This window comes from Odocoileus virginianus, chromosome 5 (assembly GCF_023699985.2).
Source record: "Odocoileus virginianus isolate 20LAN1187 ecotype Illinois chromosome 5, Ovbor_1.2, whole genome shotgun sequence".
In the NCBI taxonomy this organism is placed as follows: domain Eukaryota; kingdom Metazoa; phylum Chordata; class Mammalia; order Artiodactyla; family Cervidae; genus Odocoileus; species Odocoileus virginianus.
The window spans coordinates 83,191,715-83,213,411 of NC_069678.1; the positions used below are offsets into that span (position 1 = coordinate 83,191,715).

The 21,697-nt window shown below is 55.9% G+C and overlaps 1 protein-coding gene across 1 annotated transcript; it reads right to left on the reverse strand.

Annotated features, from left to right (window-relative positions):
- Positions 1-837: 837 nt before the first annotated feature.
- TIE1 (tyrosine kinase with immunoglobulin like and EGF like domains 1) lies at positions 838-21,236 on the reverse strand. Its single transcript, XM_020914721.2, has 24 exons — positions 21,131-21,236; positions 20,907-21,042; positions 18,094-18,411; positions 17,888-17,998; positions 15,665-15,820; positions 15,378-15,509; positions 15,078-15,218; positions 14,734-14,862; positions 13,806-13,951; positions 13,426-13,570; positions 11,182-11,340; positions 10,875-11,012; positions 10,392-10,688; positions 9,587-9,877; positions 8,694-8,884; positions 6,233-6,443; positions 5,969-6,079; positions 5,570-5,760; positions 4,485-4,598; positions 4,305-4,375; positions 3,118-3,158; positions 2,919-3,015; positions 2,734-2,833; positions 838-1,299 (listed from the first exon to the last, which is right to left on the reverse strand). Exons 2-24 carry the CDS (start codon positions 20,962-20,964, stop codon positions 1,228-1,230), a joined length of 3,420 nt encoding a protein of 1,139 aa, XP_020770380.1. The 5' UTR covers positions 20,965-21,042; positions 21,131-21,236; the 3' UTR covers positions 838-1,227.
- Positions 21,237-21,697: the final 461 nt, after the last annotated feature.

The window sequence follows — 21,697 nt, forward strand, 5'->3', positions numbered from 1 at the left end:
ACCTGAGGCCAGCAGTGACAGATCAGAAGGATGGGCAAACCTGAAGGCCACACAGCAGGGGGTAGTGATGTGGGACTAGCTTTCAGGACAGGAAGCACCTCCCCAAACACTGAGAGACTCTGAAGAAGCCACAGGTATCCTGCTGTGACTGACTAAAGTTGGAAATGACTTCTGCCTTCTTCCTTTGGGGCCCACAAGCTGGGCAGTACCAAGCCAGGGAAGGTTGCCTAGAGACAAAGGGAAACTGGGAGTGCCAGACAGGCCAGACTCCGTCTGGTGCTCAGGTGTCAGTCTGAACTGAGGCTGGGCTAGAGCCGATGCTGGGAGGGACTGTTTGCACAGAGCAAAGAATCCTAGACTGGCAGCTATCTAGGGAGACATACTGTTAGTAAAGGCTGGAGAACAGGTAAGAGACTAGGGGAAACCCGGGCTTCTCATTGTGATAGTGATGTGGGGGAGTGATTATGAAGTGAAAGTCCCTCAGTCGTGTCTGACTCTTTGTGACCCCATGGACTATACAGTCCATGGAATTCTCCAGGCCAGAATACTAGAGTGGGTAGCCTTTCCCTTCTCCAGAGGATTTTCCCAATCCAGGGATTGAACTGGGGTCTCCTGCATTGCAGGCAGATTCTTTATCAACTGAGCTATCAGGGAAGCCCGATGTGGGAGAAGTGAATGTGCATGTGTATGGGTCTTTCAGGATGTCTCCCACCAGGGAGGGCTTGACATAATGACAGTGTAACAAGGAGAGAATTTATTTTCTTGGAAAGTCCAGTTTCTTCCTCTTTGGTTTAACTTTTCCCTGGGGTTGACCAGCAGTAAAAGGTAGACATTGGATGGAGCTTTTCAGAGCATTTATTTTTCCTGATTACCAGGCTGGGAGTAGGGCGCAGTTGAAAACGGCACGTTAGTGGTATGCGTGCTGGCTTTAATGGAGGGGTTGAAGCAGGGGTTTGAGTGGAGGGAGCAGAAGAGTGCAAACGTGGAGCAGCTGAGCCAGAAGGAAGGATGTGAGGGGAGCCATCAGTGACGCAGGAGGTACTGGGAGCAACTGCAAGGGATGAGGACCCACCCCCCTGAGCCCACCCCATCCCTGGATCCCCATTTTTCTTCCTTAAGTTAAAAACCAATTCCTTGAGGCAGCTCAGGCGACAAGGATCAGCAGTCACAGGTTGGAGAGCCGAGTGTGCTCTGGCCAGCAGAGCCAGGATCTGGTCGGACAGCAGCTCAGGCCTCCTCAGCTGTAGCGTCAATGCCCGCGTACGTGAAGTTCTCAAACAGCGACATGTTCACATAGGCCTGGGGGGCAGAGCAAGCTTTAGTGGGGGGCCAGGGACTGGGGTATGCCTGCCCTGGAGGTTCTTGACTTCCATGTGGTTGGGGTACTGGAAGAGACACTGATCCGTACTGGAGACTCAGGATGACCCCATGGTCAAGGGTGGTCCTCACCAGCCCAGAGCAGCAAGAATATCAGACCACAGCTGGGAAGCTAACATGATAGACCTTTGACACAATGTTAGACAGGTATTTTTTTCATGCCCTTATCTAATGAATTGATGGCTAACGCATTCATCCATTCATTTACTTATTCTTCTATTCATAAGGCTATTTCTGCTGATTTACCCATTTTTATGGTTGCTTGACTATTCCTTCATTCTTAAGATAGTTTAATAATTTCTATAACTACTTAGCTCAGTTGGTAAAGAATCCGCCTGCAATACAAGAGACCCCAGTTCGATTCCTGGCTCAGGAAGATCCCCTGGAGAAGGGACAGGCTACCCACTTCAGCATTCTTGGCTTCCCTGATGGCTCAGCTGGTAAAGAATACACCTGCAATGTGGGAGACCTGGTTTGATCCCTGGGTTGGGAAGATCCCCTGGCGAAGGAAATGGCTACTCACTCCAGTATTCTAGCTAGCCTTGAGAATTCCATGGACTGTATAGTCCATGGGATTGCAAAGAGTCGGACATGACTGAGCAACTTTGGCTTTCATGGTTATTTGATTATTCCTTCATTCTTAAGATAGTTTAATAATTCCTATAACTATTTAGTCATTAATTCATATTTCAGAACTCTTTTCGCATTACTCATTTTCATGTACTTCTTCACTTAGATTTATTTGATAATTCATTTACTTATATGGTTATTAGATTCAGTTATCTAACTGTGTGTTTTTTTGTCATGTGGCTTACAGGATCTTAGTTTCCAGATGAGGGATCAAACCTGTGCCTCCTACAGTGGAATCGTGGAGTCCTAACCACTGCACTACCAAGGAATTAAGGAATTCCCTTAATTAGTTTATTTGTATGATTATATCATTCATCCACTAATTCTATACATTCACCCATTCAGTTACTGTGTTACTCATCCATCCATCCATTTGGTGAGCTGACCATTCATGCATTCCACTTGGCTCTGTGCCAGGTGAGAAGAGGTGTCCATGATAAGAAAGGACTTATGACTCCAGCAGAGGAAAGCAGGGAGTCCTGGACATGGGATCTGGGACAAGGACTTTCTGCTGAGGCTAATCAGTGGCCTTGGAAGGCTTTAGAAGAGCCTAGTGTCCAACGCAGTAAGAGCTAGAAAGGGTGCTACACCCCAGGGCCCGGCTTAGTTGCGGTGCCGCTGGTGGCGGGGACAGGGCCACGGAGACTGCTGCCTGCTGGCTCCTGTTCAAGGGCACTCCTGTGAGCTCAGTAAGCCCAGCTCTCCCCAGCCCGGTGCTCGCCTCACCTTCCTGGCTTCCAGCATTCGGCCCAGCTGCAGCGCGATCTGGGCAAAGGGGGGTCGCTCGTACGGACGGTCCCGCCAGCACTGCCGCATTAGCTCGTACCTGCGGGTGGGGATCGATGAGATGAGGGTCAGGGCCTGCTGGGGTGACTGACAGGGGGCCCAGGGCTCGAGGCTGAGGGACTTACACTTCATCGTCACAGTTGCGAGGCTGCTCCATGCGGTAGCCCTGCGGCAGCTTCTCATATAGCTCGGCACACGTCATGCCGCAGTATGGGGTGCCCCCTGTGGGAAGGCAATGCTCTCTTAGCCCAGGGCCCAGGAGAAGGGGAGTGGGGGGTCAGGGAAGGGTGGGGGCCCTCTGGGGAACAGGGCGCAGGGACTCACCAAGGCTCACGATCTCCCAGAGGAGGACCCCAAAAGACCAACTGAAACAAGGAGGATGAACTGAGTCACCTTCTAGGCCCTGGGGCCCAGCAGCTTAATGTCCACCTACCCCCACGTGTGCAGCCCCTCCCAGTCAATACCTATGTCTACTTTGCAAGGGTCTGGCCTTGGCCAGGTGTGGTCTCTGCTACTGAAATTCCTTCACAGCCTCCCAGGCTCAACATAATCACAGCTAACATTTTTACTGTGCACTTGCTGTGGGCCAGGCACTCATCATTTAATGTATATGTTAATTCATCTACCCCTCACATCAACCCTATGATATAGGTACTATTATCATCCCCATTTTATAGATAGAGACACTGAGGCACTGAGAGGTTAGCTAGCTCATCAAGGTCACACAGCTAGTAAGTGGCAGAGCTGGGATTCAAATTCTGGCAGTCTGGCTCCAAAGCCCTTGCTCTTAGCTGCCTCTGATAACAGCAGCTGGGCAGGTAAGAGGTGGCTGAGGCCAGGGTGGGAGTTCTAGTTGGGGGAGTCATCTCAGGAGTCCTGGGGCAGAAGTAGGAAGTAGGGGAGTAGTGGTCAGAGGGGTGTTGGTGTGGTAGACAGTGAGCTGGGCAGGCCAGGCCAAAGAGCATGGGGAAGGGCCAGGACTAGGGCTGGAGTGCTGGGCAGGCCAGGTTGGAGAGAGGGACAAGGGTGTGCCAGGATGGCTGTCTGGAGGAGGGAGCGCAGAAGTGGCATCTTGGGGGTCATGCTCTGGTTAGGTCCCCTGGTGGGGATGACCTGCCTTCAGAGAGGAAGGTCAGAGCACTCTTTGAGTGGTCTCTCCATTTACCCAGGCGTTATCAGCCAGCAGCCCCATACCTCTCCAAGGCATCCTCCAGTCTCTTAGTCAAACACAGCCCTAAACCACCCCTACTCCATTGCTACCCCTGAAACACCTTCCAAGATGAAGCTTCCTTCCAGCTTTATTCTCCCCCGCCCAACCCCGCCTTCCCATTAAGATGCTGGGCATGGCCAAGGCATGCTTGTGACACATCTGTGTCATACCTGGAATACACCCTAGGGATAGCCAAGTCATGCCTTGGACAACCTGAGACATCTCTGAGGTGCGCCCAGGTCACACCTACACGCATCCTTAGGGGACCAAACCCTCCTGCGTGTCGTGCTCCCACACTCACACGTCACTCTTGGTGGTGTAGACGCTGTAGTTTAGAGACTCAATGGCCATCCAGCGTACTGGGAGACGCCCCTGGGAGGGAGTGGGTTTGAGGGGTTGGGTAAGAAGAAAGGGCTGTTCAGCAGGTTCTGGGAGGCAGAGCCAGGTACGGCCCCGAAGGGGAGGACTGAAGGAGACTCACCATAGTCTTCTTCACATAAACCTCCTCCCCCCGAGAAAGGCCAAAGTCTGCAATCTTGGAGGCCAGGTTCTCTCCGACCAGCACGTTTCGGGCAGCCAAGTCCCTGTGGATGAACTGCAGGCACGGTCAGAAGTCAGGGACGATGGAGGATGATGGCACCTCAGGCTCCAGGACCAGGGAGGGGGTCTGGCTCACGGCTGGCTTCCTGGGCCCTTCTGTGCCTTTAGTAGCCCTTTACTCTTCTGCCCACCCACCCCAGGCCTCAACCTGGATCAGAGACTTGTGCCTGGGAAAAGCCACAGTGGGGGCTGTCATCCCTTCCTACTTGAGATCTGGGCCATGGCCAAGTTCAGGCTGTATCCTTCTCCTGGGATGACAGTTGACTCTTCCCCAGTGACCACACTGCATCTTCTCCTCTTTGAATGCTCCCTGACCCCATCTCTCCCTGACCTCTCCCCAACCCCTGCTCCACTGATGAGAATGGAAAGGCCCTTCTCTTGCCCAAAGCGATCTCTCCCTTGAGTTCCAGATCCTCCCCACTGGGCCCTCCACCTTCCTCAGAGACCTTGCTCTATCGCCCCTTCCTCTGCCTTGGCCCCCTGCCCTCTACTTTCAAAGATACTCAATACATTAACAACTTCAAAATGCCTCCCTTCAGTCTCACATCCCCTCCTCCAACTGTCTCCTCCCTCCTTTCATTCAAGCGGGGTGTCCTTGGACTTGGGCTCAGGCTTCCCGTCTGTTCCACTCTTCTCCTGTTGAGTCTCACCCACTCCCTGGCCACCAGCACCCTGAATTCTGAAGTGACAGCTTCCAGACAGTTGTCCCTGGTCCAGGCTTCCCTCCTTGGCTCTAGGCTGACAGTTGCAAAATGCTAAACCACATCCCCAAACACAGACCTGCTTTGGGGGTGTTCTTACCCACCCACCCAGGCCAACAACTTGGGGTCACATCCTCTCTAGTTCTTAATCCCAAATCCAATTAGAGCCTGCTGATTTGATCTCCTGAAGTTCACTTGATGGTCTCCCCTCATCCCTCTAGCCCAGCTTCCCCAAAGACACACACACACCCACACACACACACACCTGCTTCTCACTCAGATACTGCATGCCATTGGCAGCATCACTGGCAAAACGCAGCAGCTGTCGGGAGCTGAGGGTGGAGGCTGTTCCGTGTTCCCGGGCAAAAGCTGGGTCAGTTTCCAGGACCCGGCTCTTGCGCAGAAAATCCAGCAGGTTCCCATAGGGGGCATATTCAATGGCGATATACAAGTAACCTGGGAGACGAGGCATACAGGGTGGTGACTTACACTCAGACAACCTGGGATGGCAGCAGGCACCTTATGGTCCTAGATGGAGAACCTGGTGCATGAAGGAGAACCAGTAGTGATGTTTTGGTGTCCTGAAGCTTCCTACAAGGTATTAGAGGTATTGGCTGACGATGTGGGTGTGGAAGAAGGGGTAGGTGATGAGTTGGGGGCTCACCTCGGTTCTCACAGGCCCCCAAGAGGTTGATGATGTTGGGATGATGCCCCAATTTGCACAGAACTTCCAGTTCTCCCGCAAAGTCACGATGGTCATTTTCAGAGGCATACTCTGTGTAAAGAATCCAATATCACTTTTGCCAGAAATAACAAGGGTGTGGGCTCTTGAGGGCTGGGGTCAGTTGCTGGTGGAAGCTAGGTGGGGCCTGGGGTTGAGGGAGAAAGGAGAGGGTCAGGGCTGGGGCAGGGGTTGCTCTCAGCGGACCTTTCAGCATCTTGATGGCGGCGTTCATCTTGAGTCCATCCTTCTTGATCATGGCCCGGATGACCTGGCCAAAGTTCCCCTCTCCAATGAGATCCTCAAAGGTGATGTCCTCCCACTCCAGCACTGGGTAATTTAGGGGCTCGGGCTGAGGTTTTGGCCGCCGGGTCAGTGTCAAGGTGCCTGAGCTGAACTGCAGGATGGTCTCCTCGCCCTTCACAGGATGGGACAAGTAGGCAGACAGTCCACACAAGAGACAGGGGCAGCAAGAGGCAGAGACAGGCAGACAAAACAGTCATCAGACAAACAAACACAGACCCAGACAGAGGGCACCCTGGTGGCCAGCCAGGCATGGACAGACAGAGGACACATACTGAGACAGAATCATGTGAGATGGAGCCACAGGTGGGCCACTGGGTGGACAGATGTCCAGAGAGAAATGCAGAGACTGCAGGCTGGAGATCTAGTGTGTGGGTTCTGAAGGAACAAGGAGTAGGTAAAATTGCTGGAAGCCATGACATGAGTCAATGGAAGGTTGATACTCCTAACACTAAAACCAAGAGGAACTGGAATGAGCTGTGATGGGAGCAATGAGCTTCCCCTTATTGTGCCAATCCCACAGCCAGGCTCTGTTGTCACCAGGGATGCTCTGGAGTGGATTCTGGCCTTGGACAGTGGATTGGGGTATGTTGAGTGAGTACCTACTCCATGCTGAGCCTAGAGCAGCGGGCAGCCAGTGGAGTGGTTTTCTTCTCCATAGCAGAGAAGCAGAGATGACCCCTGTCCACCCACTTGGCAGCTCCCATAGCTCTCAAACCACCCAGGACCTGAAGACAGAAAGAACATAACAGAGAAGACCATCCATTTGCCCTAGACAAGTAGGACCTGGGCCACCTGGGCAGGGCTGAGAGCAGGGAAAGGAAACAGCTGAATGGGACCATGGGCACCGCCAATATGAGGACAGAAAGAATGTTGGGGCGTGGGGTCCCTATATGAGCCACAGCCCAGCTTGATGGGAGATGTCTGAGGACACAGGTCACATGGATTCACATGAAACATAGGCAACTGAAAGCGCACACCTGCGTGCACACACACGTATTCTAGTGGAGGCCAGTAGGCAGGGCATCCATGAGAGGTACATGTGCTTGTACAGGAGAACAAGCGGAGGGCCACACATGTCAGGTATACAGGTGCATACAGATGGGGGCATTCACAGACGGGCACACTCATGCCCTGCACACGCGTTCATGCACAGATACCCGCACACAGGCGCCTGGGGCAGGGGTATGTCTTGATATATGTTAGGATGCTACATCCATTTAAGGCTACTTTCCCTCTCCTTCCCTTCACATTCATACCCCTGACCCTCCCCCACCACAGCCAGGCCGCTTTTTTGCACACACTGACCTCAGAGGGAGGCCAACGCAGCCTGGAACAAAGAAGCCGATTGAATCTCTGAAGGGAGTATTTTAGAGGCATGGCAGAGACAACAGCCTTGGACACTAGGCTTTCTATCACAAGGATCAGCCCTTGAGAGAGAAGAGGGCTTCTTTTTTTTTTTTAAATGCCAAAACTTCTCTGTAAATACCAAGTCCAGGCACGGAGGACCCAGGGCAGAGTTCGGATCATAAGTGACAACAGTGGGGAAGATCCCAGAGGAGAGAGAGGTGGAGGGGGATCACAGATGAGGTGATGCTGGGGTCCCTGAAGGGGAGTTAGCACCCTCCCCAAGTCCTTACCCCCTCAGTGGGGGCCTGCTGCTCAGGTTTACAGGGAAGGCAAGAAGAGTAGGGAGGCCTGTGCTTCTCGAAAGGAGTGACAGGTGAGGCTACAGGTCCAGATCAACTCGAGAGTGGTAGAAACAGTTGTAGAAGGAGCTGTAGCAATGGGTCTGAGGCTGCAGAATATGCTGCCCTCTGCAGGGGACAGGGAAGGACCTTGGAGTTCTTACGTGCAAGGAGGTCCTGGGATTTGCAAAGATGGAGATTGGGATGAGGAACTCAAAGTGCAAGTGCCCTTCTGGCCCAAAGGAGGTCACAGAAGGGCTGAGGACACAGGCCACGAATGCGTGCAGGAGGGCCTGGCCAGAGAGAAGTCCTCATGGAGCCCAGGCATTCTCCACGTTCTCCTCAGGCTTCCCAAGCTTCCATCACCCCTCACGGGAAGGGGGAGAACACCGAATTGACCCTGGTGCAACATGGACATAACCAAATGATTCTGAACTGGGAATATTAAATATTTCATCACTAATATACCTGGGCTCATGAGCTGAGTTCAATTCTACAGAAATGGAGAAAATTACAGATTGCACCCTTGTATGCTGTTGAGTGTAATCTTATACCTAAACATCCATGCGTGCACACACACACACTCACAGTGTACAAATACTTGTGTGTATACAGGTAGACACATATATACGCAGGGTCTGCACACGTGTGCCTGGCGGCGGGTACAGGTGACTGACCGATCCCGACTGGTAGGTGAAGGTGCGTCTGCGATGCAGGCAGCTTTTGCGGATGCATGCCAAGGTGAGGAGGGCAGCTAGGATGGTGAGGCAGGTGGCGGACACAGAGCCCACCACAGCCAGGACCAGCTGTTGATCCAGGTCCTCTTCAGCTGCATGGATCTCTTGGACTGGGCCCTCAATCTGCAGCCCTGGACACAAGAAGAGGGGCAGATCACAGAGCTGCCTAAGTCAGAGAACCCAGAGGCCACCACGGGGTCACACAGAGGTGGAGGTCAGAGATCCCAGTACCAGGGAGGGAGCAGGGATGTCAGGCCTAGGACCAGCGGGTTGCTGGAATGTCATGATTTTCCCAGCACTCAGACAATGGGTCATAAGAAGGGAAGGGTGGGACTCCCCTGGTTATCCAGTGGTTAAGAATCCACCTGCCAATGCAGGGGACAGGGGTTCGATCCCTGGTTCTGGAAGATTCCACATACCTCGGGGCAACTAAGTCTGTGTGCTACAACTACTGAGCCTGTACATCAGAGCCCTCAAACCACAACTACTAAAGCCTGAGCTCTGCAACAAGAGAGAAGCCACTGCAATAAGAAGCCTGAACACGGCAACTAAAGAGTAGTCCCTCTCACCACAACTAGAGGAAGCCTGCACACAGCAAAGATGACCCAGCACAGTCAAACATAAGCAATTAAAAAAAAAAAAAGAAAAGCCATATCAAAGAAAAACCGAAAAAATGAAAGGAGGGAAGAGTCGGGGCCCCTACTGCCAGGGAGCCACTACTCCCCTATCACTTGTTGGGAGGGGCCTAGGAGGCCCTAGATCCAAGGCAAGGGATCATGTGCCGGGAAGAGCACCAAGACCGACCCCATGGCCTGGGCATCCCCTCATCTCACCGTTGCCCAAGGTGGACTGTTCTACCACGTTGCTCCAGTCGCCGGGGCCCTGGACACTGGCCCGCACGCGGAAGAGGTAGCGTGTGCTGGCGTTAAGGCCGCGGACGATGGTGCTCGTCTCCTCGGGCCTGTCCACGTCCATCCACAGTGGATCTCCAGAGCCCCCCGCCACCTGCACCTCTACGATGTACTTGGATATAGGCCCGGCTGGAGCCTCGGGGCGCTGCCACATCAGCTGGATCTCAGAGTCTGAAAGGGCCTGGGCATGGAGGTGTCGGGGGGCTGGGGGCCCTGGGGAGATTGGGGTGGGAAGGTGGGGCTCAGATGGGACCAGGCTGTGTGACTGTGGGGTCAGACAGATCCGCTCTAGCTGTGTCCCCAGCTCTACCAACCCCAGGATGGGAGACCTGCTGCCAACTTCCCCATTCTTTCCTGGGCTGAATATTCCTCTTGCTGTGGCCTCCTTCACCAATGACCTTCTGCTTCCCTTATATCCCAAGTCTACCTCGGGTCTCCCAAGTCCCATGTCCTCCTCACGCCCAACCCCCTCCCATGACCCCCTGGGCTCTCCTCTGACCCAGTTACTCCTGGAGGCCCACATCCTCCCGGCATCCTGGATCCTCCCCTGTCCTGTCCTCCCTGTCTGCCTGACATCCAGATCCTCCCTGCGCCCCTGTTTCCACGTCCTGTGGTCTCTGCCTGTCCATCCAGGCTCCGATAACCTCCATGCCCTTTCGGACCCCATGTGTTCCCGCCATGCCCGGCCCGCCCTCGTTAGGAGCCCGCCACCCCCTCCCGAGCATACCGCTGGGGGGCAGAAGCACGCGCGCGGCGGGAGAGGCCGGGCCCAGGAGGGTGCAGTGGTAGAGCCGCACGTCCAGCTGGTAGTGGGTGCCAGGCGTGAGTCCGGTCAGGAGGGCGGTGCGGGCCTGGGGGGACGAGACGTTCTCCCGCCGCTCCTGTCCCCGGGCCCCGTCCCACAGGCGCAGCAGGAAACCATCGCCCACCAGCGGCCCCGGCACCGGGGGTAAGGACCAGCTCACTCGCAACCGGTCGGGGCCCTCCACATGCCAGCCCTCCAGCCACGGCTTCAACAAGGGCTCTGAGGCCAGAGGTAGAGGTCAGAACTGTCTGGTAGGTCCTGGGGGCCGGATGGGATGGTGAACCCCCAGGGACAACCTCCAGTGGGAAAGGCAGGGACCCCCGGGGCCAACAAGCCGAGGCAACCCCGGAGCCTATTGGACAGTGACCCCTGGGGAACAGAAAGGGGTGACTCTGGGCCTCTCACCAGGACAGTCTGTGGTCATGAGGGTGGGAGGCCCCCAGATCCCCTCCCCGCCTTCCCCCGGCCGGCTCAGCTGCACACGGACACTGTATCCCGTCTTCGGCCTCAGGTTCATCAACGTCACGTTCTCACTGGGGTCCACTGGGGGCGGGGTGCACAGCACACAGCATTCAGGGCCAACCCCTTCCAGAAGCCTCCGCTCCCCCTTCAACCTCTCTCTTCTCCACACACTCACCCCTCCCTTCCCTCCCTCCATCCCCCTCATGACGGCCTGACACCCCACCCTGCCCTTAGCTCTTGCCCCCCTCACCCACGATGGTGGACCAGGCCATGGTGCTGTCCTGGGGCCTGTAGTGCAGGCGAACAGAGGCAATGGGTCCGTCCCCAGAGAAGGAGACCAGCGGGGAGACCACGAGCTGGCGGCTCTGCTTGGCCAGAAGCCTTGGGGCGGTCAGCGGCACTGGCGGGACTGCCAGGAGACTCAGGGTGAGGCATGGCCCACACAGCCCACCCAGCCCTCTGACACAGGGGCAGACTCTGCACTCTGGGCATCAAAGATAACTCTGGGTCTCAGTGTGGACCTGGGGATGCCCCTGGGCTGGGGAGAGACCAGGTGCAACAGATGATCAGAGTGGCCAGGGCCTAGGGAGGACAGCTCGGGGCATAGGGACTCAGCAACAAGGAGATGAGGGTGTCCCAGAAGATGTTAAGTGAGGGAGTGACATGGGTAGACAGGGGTTTGGGGGAGGGCACTCTGCCATGCAATGTGGGGGAAGACAGAAAGCTAAAGCCCAAGGCAGTGTCACCCTGCTCTCTGCCCCTCCCCCATCATTCATCACGCTGGTAATTAAAAAAACAAAAGTAGCAGGTGATGAAGCACCTGCTCTATCCAGATGCTTCACGTACAGTCTCTAATTCTGATAACTGTCTTCAAGCAGGGCTCATCATCCCTATCTTAAGAATAAAGAAACAGGCTCAGAGACATGGAACGACCTGCTTAAGACATGAAGCCAGGGTTTAAACAAAGTCTGTCTGACCAGGCCATCTAAAATCAGCCCATCTTATCCCAAACTGCTTTTGTGCTCCCGCTTAGCTTCCTCACCCCATGGTCACTGTCTTTCCTGCCTTAGCTCTTCTGTCCAGATTATTGCATTAATGTCTCAACTGGTTCCCTTGCTTCGTCCAAACATTTTCCAGATGGATTTTCTAGAAAACTGGATGGATGTATGTGTGGGTGAATGCATGCATGGATAAATGAATGGATGGGGGAAGGGAGGAGAGTCAAGGAGGATGGAGGGGTGTGGTAGAAGGGGTGGGAAGGAACAATGTTGTCAGGCAGGAACACATATGTCAGGAAGAAGTGCTGGCCTGGAGGGAGAGGAAGGTCCAGTTTGGATCCTATGGAGCCCTTGGGCCTGCGGCTCATGCAGAGGGTTAGGTGACCTGGAGGAGGGCCCCTGAGTCGTGCACCAGGTGACTTCCCCACTGACCTCAGAACCAGACCCCCACTACACAGAAGTCTGGAGCCCAGGAGAGGGGTTCAGGCTGCAGATCGTTATCTGGGAGTTGCCAGGGAATGGTTGAAATCTTAGGAATAGGTGACATTATAACTACTAATAGCAATAAATGTCAACATACATTGAGTACATACCCTCTGTCAGGCACTGTGCCAAATGCTTAAACGCATCATTTAATTTAATCTTCACAGCAATCCTACCAAGGGAGTGCTGATATCCTCATTTTACAAAGAGAGAAACAAGCTATGAGGGGCAAGGTAACTTACTTAGATAGATGATGGAGCTAGAATTTGTAGTGAAGATTCAAAGCCAAGTGGGCCTGGGGAGAGTAAGAAGAGGAAGGCAGGAGGTGGGACCCCGGGGTGGTGGAGGGGGCGACAGAGAAGTAGAGAGGATGGGAAGCAGAGCCCGACAGTGAGAAAGGGGGAGAGGGACAAGAGGTCTGGGCTCATGTCAGGGGAGGTGGTGGCGGGGGTCAGGAGCACAGGAAAAGAGCACCAGGGGTGGGAGGGGAAGTGAACGTCTGATGCTTATGGTGCTGGAGAAGGTGGGGGACACCTAGACTGGGGTGGGGTGCTAGGCTCCGAGCAATCCTGGGCACTGGCAGCTGCCTCCTTATTCACCAGGAAGCACTTCTGGGAAAAGAAACAGGTCCACAGCCCCAGGCACTCCCCCGTTGTAGCACTGGGTGCCTGGTGGTGTGACTTGGGGTTGGAGGGAACAAAGCATCCCAGAAGTGGAGTGAAAGGAACCGTGTATCTGTGGGGCAGGGGAGATAGAAAGGTAGCATTTCCTGGGGCAAGGCTGGAGAGTGTCCCACTTCTGGGGCATGGGTTCCCTTCCCAGGTGGGACTGAGCTATGCTCCAGCCTGGGGAGTGCCTGGCCCAGGCCTCAGGCTGACGACAAGCCCTCTTCTCTGCCTGGTGCTGGGCTGTGACCTTACATGCTCTTGCCCTTCCTGCTCCTATCTGAGCAGCCTTGGCTAGGGCCCACTCTATCTGCCATCCAACCTCCATGAATCCAGGACATCACTGACCTTTGACATTGATCCTGAAGCGTCGACTATCCTGGCCACCAGACGTAGACACGCGGCATTCCCAGAGTCCACTGTCCCCAAGGGCCAAGCGGGGCACCTCGAACTCGGCTGTGGTTCTATCTGGCTCCACAATGGCCTTGGTGGACTGAAAGAGGCAGGGGAGAGGGACAGGCCTCAGAGAAAGTGGCAGAGGCTTGTGTGTTTGTCCAGGTTGATGAGGGGACAGAGATCGGGAGGTGGTCCCTCAACAATCAGCCTGACCCAATTTGAGCTGTGGTCAGGCCAGTGGGCAGAGCCTGCAGAAAGCCCTGAGGGGTGGAGGAGCCTGTGGGTGGGCAGAGGCCCTGGACCTCCAGAGGCCCTGAGGTCACGGGGCTCACCAGGAGCACCGTGCCATCCGGCTTGCGGAGCTCCATGCTGCCCCGGACTGGGAAGGGGTTCCCCGCCGCGGCACAGTTGATCCGGGGCGTTGTGTCTAAGTTGAACTCCAGTTCTGAGACCATGTCCAAGATCTGGGGGATCCGGTCTGGGGAGAGAGGGGACACTCATCCCGGAGGCCCTGGAAGGGCAGACACACGACTGCCACAGAGCCACCATCCCCTCCCCGACCCCGAGTCTTTCATCTTAGTGGAGGCACCGCCAGCATCCCAGTCACGCAGGCCTGCAAGCCAGCAAAGTCCCGGCAATAGCTCCAGGCCCTCACGCCCACCTCTACCGGCCCCCGAATCTGCCTCCTGCACCCTCCGCCTCCTCAGACCCTCCCACACAGAGACCAGACCCTTCGCCAACCTCACCACCAGAACCCTGGTTCAGGCCTCTATCATTTCTGGGCCCCGTGACAGATCCTCTGGGCTCTCCTGCTCCCGCTCCTCCCCAGCAGCTGGGGTCCTTTCTCGAACCCATGCCTGACAGCACACCTGATGGACCACTTCAACCCTTCCCTGCGGGGCTATCATATTCAGTGCAAACCCTACAGCCTGTCATTCAAACGCCCCGAGAGCTGACGTCCTCTGACCACTTCCGGAGCCTTTCCTCACGCCACTGTCCCAGTGTTAAAGCTTGAGTCCTCAATCCCCCGGCCTTTGCCCTGCTCTCTCCCTGGCCATCTCTCTCCCATCTCCCATACCCCATCTGAGATCACCTCTTTCCAGAGGCCCTCCCTGGCTCTCTCGGGTTGGTCAGGGTCCCCTCGGGGCTCCCACCCACCCTGGGCTGCTGCCCATCCCCAGGGGGAGGAGGGGCTTTGAGCCAGGGGGATGCCTCTGGTGAAGATGATCTGTTCCTTAGAGCCACGCCCCGTGCTCCTACCTGACTTCTCACAGTGCATCCCATGCCACCCGGAGGGGCAGACGCAGCCGCTGAAGCGATCACAAGTACCACCATTCTGACACTGGCACTGGAGGTGGCAGTCAGCTCCAAAACGACCTGGGGCGCAGGCTGGGCACAGAGAGGGTGTAGTTAGAGGGGCACAGGAGGCAACAAGGGCACAGCTGGGGCCTGGGGAATGCCAGGCTGGGCGGAGAGGGCACTGGTCAAGTGAGCAGGGGATGGTGGAGGGCCCGGTGTGTGAGGCAGGGCCGGAAGGAAGAGCTGGGGCCAGGCTTGCAGCCGGCTGTCTAATCAGAGACTATGGAGAGTGGGTTAGTCCGTACCTTCCTGGCACTGGCTTCCTCTCCAGCCAGATCCACAGGAACAGCCATAGGGGTCTGGGAGGCAGAAGGTGAGGCCCTGGCAGCCTGATGTGCCTGGGCACTGCTCCTGGCAGCTCTGCCCAAAACGGCCTTCTCTGCAGGCTAGAAAGAGGGCATGTGGGTACAGAAGCCTCTGTTGGGTCTCAGCGTTCAAGACCTACTGGAACATGCTCACCCTCCAAGTCCATCCTTGTGGGTTGAGAGTCTTCTCCCAGCCAGGCCTCCTCTCTTGCTCAGGTCCTGGTGCCCCCTCCTCCTTACCCTGCTCACAGCGGGTCCCAGTGAATCCAGGGGGGCACACACACTCGCCATCCTGGTCATGGCAGACACCTCCATGCAGGCAGCCTGGGCATTCCTTGGTACAGTCTTGTCCCCAGTGCCCCGCCTCACAGCCTGTAGGAATGTACTCTCAGCAACAGACCCTCACCCACTGGACCACTGCCTCTGATGACTGGGGCACCCCTGGGGGCTCAGGGGGGTCCACAGGAGGTATGCACGGGGCTCCCAACCTCCCATATCACCCACCACCTCTGCCCTCTGCTCCTGACCCCGCACGATGAGTCGAAAGAAGGCGCTGCCCAGTGGGCTGACTTCCAGGTATGTGGCACTGTAGATGCCGCTCGATGATGGCTGCACATTTGGGAACTGCAGCAAGAACTGCCCCTCCTGGGCCTCTTGCCAGTCCAGGGTGTAGAAATAGGATCCTGGGGGGCATAAACAGGATAGGGGCCTCAGCATCACACAAGAGCTGGGGTCGCCTCCCTCTGCCCACCTTATCCTGAGTCACATTAGCGTGGGCCAGGCAGAGTGAGCAGACGGGGAGAAGGCACCAGCGAGTGTCTGGACCTGAGCCAGAAATGTAGGAGGCAGCCTCTTTTCCACGCTCCACCAACCACTCAGTAAACCACCAAGTCCTGTTCAGTCCCCCTCCTCCTTGTCTCCTAAAGCTGCCCCCTTCTCTCCACGCTCACTGCCACTACCCTGCTCCCAGCCTCCCACAGCTTTCCAAGCTGTCTCTCTGCCTCCAGTCCCCCTGCTTCCTGTCCATCCTCCACTCAGGGTGACCAGTGAGATTTTTCTCCAGTAGACCCCTACCGTAGCTTCCCTGCTTAAGCTCTTCAATAGTTCTTCACTGCCCAAGGGACAGCATCGGACTCCTCAACACATCATTTTCACCAGTTTGGCTACCATGCAGCCCTTGAGCCCCATGAAAGTGAAGTGAAAGTGAAGTTGCTCAGTCGTTTCTGACTCTTAGCGACCTCATGGACTGTAGCCTACCAGGCTCTTCTGTCCATGGGATTTTCCAGGCAAGCGTACTTGAGTGGGGTGCCATTGCCTTCTCCGACACATATGCTACTTTCACCCATTTCCCTTGTTTTCTACAGAACCAGTCTAATTGTAAAACAGTATTATACTTAAGAGACCCTCCAACTGGCCACAGATCGCCGTCCTCCAATGGGTACCGCGGCCATGCAGTATCACATAGGAAGACCAGGTGTGTCTTCTTTAAGCCCTTGGGATCAAATCTATCCCAGTTTTTCAGGATACAGTTCAAAGGAGTGAGGCTGGAATTGTTAGCTCCCATCGTGTCCTGAAGGACATACCCCCATACCTCTCCACAATCTTGCATTCTTGAATTGCTTTTATCTCTTCTAGAAACAATGTGGTATCTCACAGCTTCCTGCCTTTGCTCTTATCAATCCTCCTCCTGGAAAGCTTCTCCCCTCTTCTTTTTTTTTCCCATTTATTTTTATTAGTTGGAGGCTAATTACTTTACGATATTATAGTGGTTTTTGCCATACATTGACATGAATCAGCCATGGATTTACATGTATTCCCCATCCTGATCCCCCCTCCCACCTCCCTCTCCACCCAATCCCTCTGGGTCTTCCCAGTGCACCAGCCCTGAGCACTTGTCTCATACATCCAACCTAGTTCTCCCTTCTTCTTTGTGCAGTTAATTCCCAGGAGCCTATCCCTCCAGGGTCTGTGGACCCTAATATTAGGGTTCTCGTCCCTGCACCCCTCCCCCTTTCCTCTTTGCTCAGCATGGAAGAGAGATTCTAGAGAACACAGGTCTACCTGACTCCACGTCTCTTATTAGTTCAGGGGCCCTGGAGCTCAGGAGGCAAAACCTTTGGCTCAAGAGTCCAGGTACACAAGAGTCAGTCAATGGTCTGTGGGTGGGACAGCTGAGGCAGGAATCTTTGGGGCCATACAGAAAAATGGCTTCCTCCTCTGCGGTGGCCAGAGGGCCTGACAGGGCCAGGTGGGAGCAGGCCCGGGCTAAGATCCCCAGGCCGGCCCAGGCCCCTGCTCCCATCTGGACAGATCTCTGGAAGAGGCCAAATGTCCCTTGCCTGTGCTGGGACTTTGTTACCCCTTCCCTTCTTCAGCAGGGGGGGATTCTGCTCCCTGCCAGACCTGCTATGTGATAGTACTTGCTAACTTCTGGGAGAGCCCAACTTGGAGGGGTTAACACAGCTAACTGGGGGGTGACAGGGAAGGAGGCAGCTGACCATGAGGCTGTGGTCCTCCTGGCGCAGGAGGAGGACATCTCACAGCCAGAGATGAGTTGGATGCAGGTTCTTCCCATGAATCTGGTGCAGAAGAGAGGATGCGCCCCGGAGGCTGGCCAGAGCTGGTAACAGGCGTACGGAGCCACGGCTGTGTCAGGGGCCAGCACTCGGAGCTTCGAGGGCCACGGAGGTGCCGGGGTGTCAGCACTACGGATTTACCTGCCCACCCAGTTCAGAGGCCTCCCCTCTTACCGTTGCTCTTCCAGATCACATCTGTCTGTTTCTCTTTGCGCACCAGCGCGGAAAGCACAGCCGTGTCGCCCTTGTTCACTGTGTGTGTGACCTTGTCCGGGAGCAGGTGGGCTGCGAGGCGGATGGAGGGAGGGGTCAGGGGTCAAGGGCAGCCCCCTCCTCCCCTCTCCCACCCCAGCCCCACCCTCACCGGCGGCCGGACTCACCCCCGGGACTGTTGTGCACATAGAGGACGCGCGTGCGCCGCGCCCCCGCGCCGCCCACGCACGAGAAGACGCCCACCAGGTCGGAGGGCTGCGAGAAGCCGCGCGCCGTCACTTGGCGCGAGCCGTTGCGGGCGAGGTGCTGGGGCTGCCAGGGCCGGGGCGTGCGCACGATGCGGTCGTCCTTCTCCAGCAGCAGCGGGGGCCCCCAGGCGTCCGAGCCCCTGCCCGCCCCCGCCTCCCCGGACACGCAGGTCAGGAAGAAGCTCTGGGGCTCGGTCAGACGCAGGTCGGCCAGCAGCGTCAGGTCCACCGCCGCTCCTGGGCCGGGACACCGGGCTCCGATCTGGCAGGGTCCCGGCCCTCCCCCTGCCCCGCCCTCCACCTCTCGCCCCTCTCCTCGCAGCCTCTCCCCTCTCCTCCCCTCCCCGCCAGGCACTGCACTTCAGCAGGCACGTCCATCCGCCTCCCTTCCTGTCTCTATCCCCTTCCCGGTGCACTGGCCCCTTTCCCTCGAGCCTCTTCATCCTAACAGAACAAAAACAAAAACAAAGACCCTTCCCTAGCCTCCCCATCCCCTCCCTTCTCCAGCCAGATGGCTTCCCTTTACGGCAAAGCCTTCGGAAAGAAAGAATGATCTATGCGCCCCATCACCGTTTCCTCACTCTATTCCCGGCAGTCCCCTTTCCTGACCTGTCTCTACAGCTGCTCCGCAAAGGGGAGCCGCTCTCCCTGCCCCCCTCCACTCCCCCGCCCTCCACCAGATTGCCGGCCAGGAGAGCGCTAAAGATCACAAGTGTCTTGGAGGGACCCCTCCCGTTGCTCTGGTCCCCAGGTCGCTCCGGAATCTGGACCGGTTTGCTGTGCTGGGACTGAAGGCGGGAGAGGCTGGATTCTGCAGCCAGGTGGTTATGGGGCAGAAAGGAAGAAAGCTCTGGTCCCAGCAAAAGGCCAGAAGCAGGGAGGGCAGGCCCTAGGACCCACTTGGGGCTGAAACATGCACAGACACCAGGTGGGCCTTGGTCTTTGCCTTCTACAGAGCTTCCTCCAGGGTGGGGAGACAGACGTAGAGATGCCTATCAAATGCACGAAACTGTAGAGAGCAGAGAAGGGACACCTAACCCAGCATGGGGGAGAGAGGGGCTGAAGAGGTGCCTCCTGGAAGATACAGCTTGAGGGTCTTAAAGCTGAGCAGGATACAGGGTGGGGATTGCGAATGAGGACAGGGAGAGGTCGTCGTGGGAAGGACATTCTAGGCAGAGGACATGCCATGGTGCCTGCTAAATCACTTCAGTCATGTCCCACTCTTTGCAACCCCGTGGACTGTAGCCGGCCAGGCTCCTCTGTCCATGGGGATTTTCCAGCAAAAATACTGGAGTGGGTTGCCATTTCCTTCTCCAGGGGATCTTCCTGACCCAGGGATCAAACCCGTGTATCTTATGTCTCCAGCATTGGCAGGTGAGTTCTTTGTCACTAGCACCACCTGGGAAGTCCCAGAGCCTGAGTAAATGTGTGGAATGAAAAATATCATAGTGTGGACAGGGGGCTGTCCAAGTTCAAAGTGGCTGGGGCATACGGTGTGAAGCCAGAGCCAGGAGGGACCTCGTAGAGCTGGAGTCTCGGCTCAGTTGAACCTCCTCAGCCCTGGGACCCCATGCCTTCCCAAGCCCCTCCTACTCTGTCCCTGTCTGTTCACTGCCAAGTGGTTAGTTGGTTTCGATGCTGCTTTGCTTATCAGTGGATATTCTTTGAAAGCCTGCCACAAGTAAATGAAGCTGACTGTCCTGTGCCGACCACCTGCTTTCCTTTGGATCCTCCCACTCTGCATCCACAGAGGAGGGTCATAAAAATTATTCTCCAGGCTTCCTCTAGCAAGCTCATGCCCTTTCAGGCTTTCACTATCACTTCTGAGTCAATAACCCTGGGCAGGCCTCTCGGCTCTCCCCAAATTTTTCCTCTCTGGACCTGCTGCCTCAGCAGACTGCAAAACCCACTTGAGATACAAACTTCTGAGATATCTCATACTGCTGCTACGATAAAGAATGTCTATCAGAGATCAGTTATATGCCACGTACTTTACTTATGTTCTCTCGTTTTATCCTCCCAGCTCTCCTGGGAGGTGGGTATTATTACCCCATTTTTATAGCTGGCAAATTAAGGCTCAGATAAATAACTTACCCAAGGGCATACAATTAGTAACTGGCAAAGCCTGGTTGTCTGACTCTAAAGTCCACACTTTGAAGCACTATCCTGACTGCCCTAATGAGTCACAAAATTCTGTTTCCTCAAAAACTCTAGACTTCATCCCCATCCTCAAGTCTGCCCTTGCTAACCCTCATCCTTGCTTCAGTGGACCATCCTGATAGCCACACTCTTCCGTCAGCCTGTCCTCCAAAGTGACCTATCCGGGACCTTGTGACACCCTGGTCTACAACCTTCTATGGCTCCCTATCGCCCTTCGGGATGCAGAGCTCGCCGTAGAGCTCCCTTGCTGTTCCCACTGCCCCTCCTACTGCGTTCCCTCCAGGATCCCTCACCGCTGCGTACTTCCGAGCCTCTGAGACGTGTGTCTATTGTTCTGATTGCCCTGGAATGAAGACCACCCAGAGGCTCTGCTGCTCTCCACTGATGTTCAAATCCAGCGCAGTCTGTGGCTGCTCCCCTCCCTCAATCCCTAGCTTCTGCCTGGGTTTTCCAGGCCCGGATCCCACTTTCTAGCGAATCAGGGTGTGGAGGAAAGAGATAGCAATGCTGATAGGGTTTTTGGGGGCGGGGGTTGTCAAGGCCCTGGGCAGGGAGGTTCAGGGGAGACTTACCAACATGAGAAGCCAGGAAGAAGATGGGGAGCAGCAAAGGGGGCTCCAGCCAGACCATGCTCCGGAGGCTGACTGCGCCAGCCAGCACAAGCGGGGCCCAGGGTCAGTCACTCTGGGTCTGGCTGCTCGGCTTGTGCTGTCAGTGTGTTGGTGTTACGGAGGAAGAGGAAGTGAGTTAGCTTGGGTGGGAGGGGTGGCGGGGGAGAGGGGTGGGGAGGACTTACCCTGCTTCTGGGCCTCTAGGCCCCCCTGGTCTGGGGATGGGTGTGGCCTGGAAGGTCCTGGAATGGGGTCACTGAGGGTGGGGGGAGGGTTGTGGTAAGGACAGACCTGGGGACTGTTGGACCATTTCCCTTCCCCTCCTCTCCGCGTGGGCCTCAGTCTTGCCAGCGGGCAGGAGGCAGGAGACAGGAAAGGGAGGAAGTCGGTGGCTTCCTCCTATTGAGAGGGGATGGGGAGGATATTGTTCTGGGGTCTCTCCTCCCCCAGCACAAACACAGGATTCCTCATGTTTGCATCCCAGGACACAGTTCCATGGGTGTCCTAGAGAGCGGTTCATGTATGTAACACAAGGATCCGGAATGTACACAAAGGAACAAACAACACACTCAGGGCAAAAGCCCTTTGATTCAGTCTTGTGTTATTCTCTCAGTTTACAGGTAGCAAAACTGAGGCCTGAGCCTGCGGGGCTTGAGGGCTCTCTGAGGTCTCAGCGAGGCTGGGACCTGGCCTTCTGACTTAGCCGTTCGTCAGGGCTCATGCTAAGCCAACCTACAGAGTGCACAGGGGCT